General features: G+C 38.5%; 1 protein-coding gene across 1 annotated transcript in view; it reads right to left on the reverse strand.

Annotated features, from left to right (window-relative positions):
- Nucleotides 1-7,125, reverse strand: part of FAM172A (family with sequence similarity 172 member A) — a 253,346-nt gene that overhangs the window by 203,229 nt on the left and 42,992 nt on the right. Inside the window, exon 3 of the mRNA XM_015571579.1 lies at nucleotides 2,156-2,257. Within this exon, the coding sequence (XP_015427065.1) occupies nucleotides 2,156-2,257 (102 nt within the window). The remainder of the gene's footprint in view (nucleotides 1-2,155; nucleotides 2,258-7,125) is intronic.

Below are 7,125 nucleotides of genomic sequence, written 5' to 3' on the forward strand. Positions count from 1 at the left end.
AATTATCCTGAATGGTCCAGGCACCTGTAAAGCCTTCAACCGGGCTTTCATACTGCCCTGAGAGTACCTCTATCCCAACACTTGCTATATTATATTGAAACTAGAGGTTCAGTGCATGAAATTTGTGCAGGGGGGTGGTCTCTCAGCGCAGCCTGCACCCTCTCCAATCTGAGACCCCTCAAGGGATGTCCGAGTACATACGGTTTTAGGCCTGGGGGGATCAGGCCTAAACGGGCGGTCGGCCACCCCCCGAGGGGGTCCCAGATTTGAGAGGGTGCAGGCTGGGCGGAGGGACATCCCCCCCCCCACTCCAGTGCACGAATTTCATGCACCAGGCCTCTAGTCAGATATAATGAAAGACAAGATTCAAACTTGAACAGTCTACAAACAAGTACAATTACTTTTTAGTAATACAAAAGTGTGTTCCTCATAATACCGCACTAGGGCCTAGGGAGTGTGGGTGAGGGTAAAAAGGGGAAAAACTTCACCTTCTTCATCTTCCAAAGCAAAGACATTTCAGCTGGGCCTTATATAATTACAAACAGAGAATGGCTAAGAAGCCATCTTAAACCCAAGGAGCATTTAAACAGGCACAGTGATTTGAAAGAACAAGTATCAGTTTGACTCAGAAAAAAGAATATCTCCCTTTTTGCTTAGAGTGAGCTTTGTTTCCAAATTTTACTTTTACCCAATTAAGAACTTTAAAATCCTTTAGAAAAATTTAGCAGCTTCTCCAGTCAGGTAATTAAAGTTTCATTTTGAGGCTTTCATAAGAGTTTTTGTCCTTATAAACCTAAAAAAGAAGTCCCCAAAGATACTAAGTTGGACTTATCCTTTTAGGGATTTAATATTGAGACTGAGTTTCCTGTTTTCAAATCCTCACCTCAAATGCTACCTAATCTGTAATAACATTACCGTTCAAGTAAAAACTGTGTTATTAATCCAATGAATCATAAGTTTTTGTTCAAAAACATTCTTGCAATCTATGGTGTGTTCCTCTAAGTTCCAAGTGCAAAGTTTACTTAATTTAGAATTTAACTAATAAACTCTGAAATAAGAATGTTGCCTGAAAAAAGTCATAGAAAATTGAGTAGTATGCTTTAAAATATCATCACAGATAATCATTGCCAGTCACTTCATTTTAAATAATATGTGAAACAGTAGCATATGTTTATATAATACTAGAGGCCTGGTGCACAAAAATTTATGCACTTGAGGGGGCCCCTCAGCCTGGCCTGTGCCCTCTCGCAGTCTGGGACCTCTCGGGGGATGTCCACCTGCTGGGTTAGGCCCGATTCCCGAGGGATCGTGCCTAAGCTGGAAGTTAGACATCCCTCTGACAGCCCGGGAGCCCTCGGGGGATGTCCACTCACCAGCGGGGAGCAGACCTAAGCTGCAGTCGGACATCTTTAGCGCTGCTGAGGAGGCAGGAGAGGCTCCCACCACCCCGCTGTACTGGCAGCCATCCGCCCGGCCTGGCCAGCCTGGGTGAGGGGCTGAGGGCCATTTTCAGGCTGGCCACACCCCCTTCAGGGTGGGGGGTCCCCACTGGGGTGGCTGGCCAGCCTGGGTGAGGGGCTGATGGCTGTTTTCAGGCTGGTCAAGCCCCCCGGCAACCCAAGCTCCCAGCCTGTCCTTTTTTTATTTTTTTTTAAGCAGGTATCTGGGATTTATTTATCTTCTATAATTGAAACTTTGTAGCCTTGAGCAGAGCTCAGGGCCGGCCAGGGCAGGCAAGAAGCTTGGCTTCCTCCATCGCCAGGGGCAACCCAAGCCTCCTGCTCGCTCCAGCTCCGTGGCCGTCACCATCTTTGTGACGAAGTGACGGAGTGACAGAGTGATGGTTAATTTGCAATATTACTCTTTTATTAGATAGGATAATTGGGAATTCCAATTGGATACTAGGAAGTTGAATGCTCACAGATGAAATATATAAGCTGAATCTAATTCATGTCCATTGGTTTAAGTGACTTCACAATTTATGGTAAATCATGACTTGGTTCTTTTAATTAAGTGAAGAATTTTGCCATGAAAGTATTGCTGAAAAGAAATACATAAAACATTTATGCTGGCACATAAAAGTAGCAAATAACATCTGTCCTGTAATTCTATCAGCATTGTTAAATAAATATTTTATGTAGCATACACCACTTACTTTCATTAAAAGCATATTCAAATCCTTCCAGGGTATCAGGAAAATCAAGAGGTGGTTCATCTTTTTTCATTAGTTCATCCAAATCTATCCTAGACAATAAATCTAGAAAAAAAAATGACAATAAATTTACTTATATCCATTTTCATAGTTAATAAATATTATCTTTTAAGTTCTTTTAAGTATTCATTTGTTCTATTTTATTACTTTTAGATGTTGCCATAACTGACAATACCATTAAGTTTTTTAGTTCCCAAAGTGCTATATTATAATGAAGTAAATATCAACATAACCTAAGCACTTTGAAAATTATAATCCTCAAAAGAATCACAAATCACATCCTAAGCACCACGATAGTAAATTAACTTCTTCACTTCAAAATACACAGCTATTAATCTGTACTTTATTAATCTCCTTTTACTGTTTTCAAACTTTCAGATATTAATGACTTCTAAAAGGTCACTAAATTTTAAATATAAATTAAACTACTGGTATAGATAAGAAAATTTATAAATCCAAATAGTGGCAATACAGCTTATTATTTAATTTTAGGAGAAAATTACAGTATTTTAAAAAATGGTAACTGAAAAATTGGTAAACACAAAGCAGTTTTTATTCTTCACATTATTTGATTTGATATGATCAAGAAATTTGCCAGGAAGGTGTTTTTTATAAACATTTTATTTTGGAATCATCTTAGATTTACAGAGAAGTTTAAAGATCATACAGATAGTATACATATACCCTTCGCACAGTTTTCCCCATCATTAACATCCTACATAACAACAGCACATTTATCAAAACGAATAAACCAATGTTGGTACATTACTATCAACTAAGCCCAGTTATTATTATTCATCATTTTTCCATATTGTCCATCTGCTATTCCAGGACTCCAGCCAGTATACTACACTACATGTAGTCATCATGTCTCCCCTATCTCCTCTGGTCTGTGACTGTTTTTAGTCTTTGCTTCTTTTCTGTGGTATTGACTGTTTTAAGGAGTACAGATCGAGTATTTTGTAGAATGACCCTGGATTTAAATTTGTCTGTATTATCTTGTAACTAAACTAGGGTTACAAGTTTTTGGAAAGAATGTCACAGAGATAAACTGCCCTTCTCATCATATCACTGAGGTGTAAATCTTCATCAGCTGATTAACGTAGTGTTTACCAGTCTTCTTCACGATGAAGCCACTGTTTTTCCATTTTTACAGTCTATTCTTGTAAGTGACTAAGTCTAGCCCACTCTCAAAACCGAAGAGGAGGAATTATGCTCTATCTCCTGGAGTAAAGAACATGTGCAAACATTATTTGTAATTCTTTTGTACGGAACTTTGTCTTTCTTCATCTATTTACATATTTATTTAATCATTTATTTGATATTTATTATATACTTTGAGTTATAATTCAATACTACATCATTTACTTTGTTGCTCAAATTGTTACAGTGTTGGCCACTCATGCTCTTTCTGCTGGCTCTCATATTCCTTTCATGTACATGATTCCATCTTTTTAGTTTTTTTGAGCATTTCCTTACTTTTTGCTACTACAAGATGCTCTAGGCTTATCTTGTGTTTTCCCTCCCCAGCCCTAGAATCAGTGTGTCAGCAAGCATTTAATGCAATTTTTTTTGGCTCATGTTATGGGATGAGGCAAATTGCTCACTCACTATAAGTAATCATAGAGTCATATTGAAACTCAGAAAAATAAAAAGATAAACTTCAAATTTATTCAGTTCCAGAAAGTTGTGGGGGTTTTTTTTTAAGTTTAAGTTTTGAGATTTTTCATTCTAACTCTAGTTCTGATGAGAAAAAGTTCCTTGGATACGTAGTAAAGCAAACCAGTTCCTTTTTCTATAAAAGAAGTATCTCAGAAGTAACACTTTATTTCTGTTCTCACAGGGATATAACAAACCCATCTGTATGGCTCATCAAAATATGTCAGAGAGAAAAAAAATTGTCTACCTCAATTCTCTAGTCTCTCTGTAAGACATAAAGGTAAGCCAACAAAAAAACTTGCAAAAAGAATCAGTGTTTGGTACTCTTCAAACTGCTATATCAAATAAACCTCAATTTACTCAAAAATATACCATCTTCAACATGCAAACAAAAATAATTTGCAAACTCTCTAATAAAATTGAAATATTACATTATATGCATACCAAGCTGAAATATGCTGACAAATTACTGATTCAGTAGTAAAGTTGTGAAAACCATGTAATCTGTACAAAGCTGAGTAAAATGGAACAGTTTTTAATGTCAAAAATTGGCTTGGAGTAGCTACAAAATTCTCACTTTTCTCCTTCCAATGAGTTGAGGTTTTGGGACAAAATCATATTCTTTCTCTTTACAGTCATTTCCACAGTGCAAAACGCAGAAACCTTTTAAGCAGGCACACAGAACCCAGTCAATATATAAGCAAACGTATTATGTCTAATAGCCATGTTCTCTATCAGGTTAGAACCTAAAATGACACCTAACATCTATATATAATTTTAAAGATTTCACTACTTCACCTCAGTTGATCATAACAATCCTATAAAATAGTAGTGCGTATTATCTTCACTGTCTTTCAGCTCACACAAGTAAAATGGCTTGTCCAAAATTATACCTTAACTAGTGACCCGGTACACAGATTCATGCACATTGAAAGGAAATTAATTAGAAGGTTGCCAGCAGAATGGTACTGGGCAAGATGGGCCAGACATGCCCTGGAGCCAACCTCCCATGGTCCCTCCCCGGTATCTGCAGAGTGAGTGGGGTCCCTCCAGCAGGTGGGGGTCCCTTAGCCTGTCCTGCGGGGATTAGGCCAAAACTGGCTTTCCGGCATCCCCCAAGGGGCCCCACAGTGTGAGAGGGCACTCTGCAAAGTTGTTATTGTACAGGGTGTGGAAGGCAAATACAAGTGTTCAGTAAACCAAATTCGGGGCTGACAGTGCCCCAGCAACAACATAATCCACGGCCGAGGGTGGAAAAGGTGGAATCGCACGGCCCGGCCCGGCGAAGAATCGGGCCCCCTCCTCTCTGGTTTTGGGGTGTATCACCCGAGAACTGCCACTGCCAAGTCACTGCAGCTTGGCAGCTCCTGTGTTGAGCAACTGCTCCCTGGTGGTCAGTGCACATCATAGTGACCGGTCAGACGGTCGGACACTTAGCATTTTAGCCTTTGATTGATTGATTGATTGATTGATTGATAGAAAGAGAGAGAGAGAGAGAGAGACATCAGTATGAGAGAGAAACATCCATCTGTGGCACATGCCCTGACCAGGATGAAACCTTGAGCATTCGTTCTTTAGTTCTGAAAAGGAAGGGAAGGAAGGAAGGAAGGAAGGAAGGAAGGAAGGAAGGAAGGAGGAGAGGAAAGTTGGAAGGGAGGAAGGAAGGAAGGAAGGAAGGAAGGAAGGAAGGAAGGAAGGAAGGGAGGTAGGGAGGAAAGAAAAGAAAGAAGGAAAGAAAGAAAGAAAGAAAGAAAGAAAGAAAGAAAGAAAGAAAGAAAGAAGAGAAAGAAGAGAAAAGAAAAGAAAGAAAAGTGGGCTTAGTAAAATAAATGTATTTCCCAATACCTAACTTATTGCTCTTTCAAAATCACCATTTATTCTATGTGCCATATCAACTCTAAAATATTCTTCCCCTCTCTTCATTGCCTTAAAAAGATAAATATAGTTATAAATATAGAAATATATTTTTACTTTGCTCAAAATGTTCCTTTGAATGATAAAATGAACAACTAAATAAATAGGCATTCCTCAAACTTCTCTGTCCACAAGAGAAGCAAATATACTTTTTATTTCATTAACATTGAGGAAACACAAAGGTGAAGTCTTCCAGATGCTATCATGATAGATCTCAGAGGCTGTGGGCCTCTACTGGGTTTACCCTGAAAGAACAGGGTAGTCTTCATAGCAGCATTCCTGAACACAGACTACTCTTCATACAACCAAAGCAGTGTTGGAAAGCATCAAATGATGAATTCTGATTTGAATTGAATTAATCTGGAAAGCAATTCTCAGAGACTATTTTTCTGCTTTGTAAAAAGAAACCAATACTGTATAGTTGTATTTTACACAGAGAGACTAATTCCACAGAATTAGGTAAAATTCAAGCATAATAAAACATTTACATTGAAAATCTCTTCAATCACCTATAAAATACAGTACAAGTAAACCCATATAACCTAAGCATGCATCAGATGTGACACAACTTTTTTTGTTGTTTTCTAAAACATGTCTCTGGTGATTAAAATGATTCAGCAACTAGAATTCTAAGCTTCAACTAAGCATATGCAATAACTGGATAAAAATACCATTTGATACCCAAAAGACTTGAAAACAGACACTCAAACAAATGTTTGTACATTATGTTCATAAAAGCATTATTCACAATAGCCAAAAGGTGGGAACAACCCAAGCTAAATGGTGTGGTGATTAATTTTATGTGTCAACTTGACTGGGTCATGGGGTGTCCACACATTTGATTAAATATTATTCTGAGTATGTTTGTGAAGGTGGTTCTAAATAAGATTAACATTTGAATCTATAGATTGAGTAAAGAAAATTGCCTCTCTCCTATTTGGATGAACATGATCTGATCCATTGAAGGTCTGAACAGAACAAAAACTTAATACAAACAGAAATCCAGGGAACATGTGTGGGAATGAATATTAAGTGTGTTGGATAATGGTGGAAGGAATAATCAGGTCATATCTATACTAATAAAAGAGAAACATGGTAATTGGCGTATGACCGCTACTCTTTTCATTGGCTAATCAGCGAGATATGCAAATTAACTGTCAGCCAAGATGGCGGCCGGCAGCCAGGCAACTTGAAACTAACATGGGGCTTGCTTGCTTCAGTGACGGAGGACTCCAACGTTCCCCCCCTGCCGCTGCAGGCCTCTGAGCCTGCAACTCTAAGCAACTATGTAACAAATACCGCTGGACTTCAGCCAGCAGGATTGCAACATTGTAAGCACA

The sequence above is a fragment of the Myotis davidii genome, unplaced genomic scaffold (assembly GCF_000327345.1).
Source record: "Myotis davidii unplaced genomic scaffold, ASM32734v1 scaffold44, whole genome shotgun sequence".
In the NCBI taxonomy this organism is placed as follows: Eukaryota; Metazoa; Chordata; class Mammalia; order Chiroptera; family Vespertilionidae; genus Myotis; species Myotis davidii.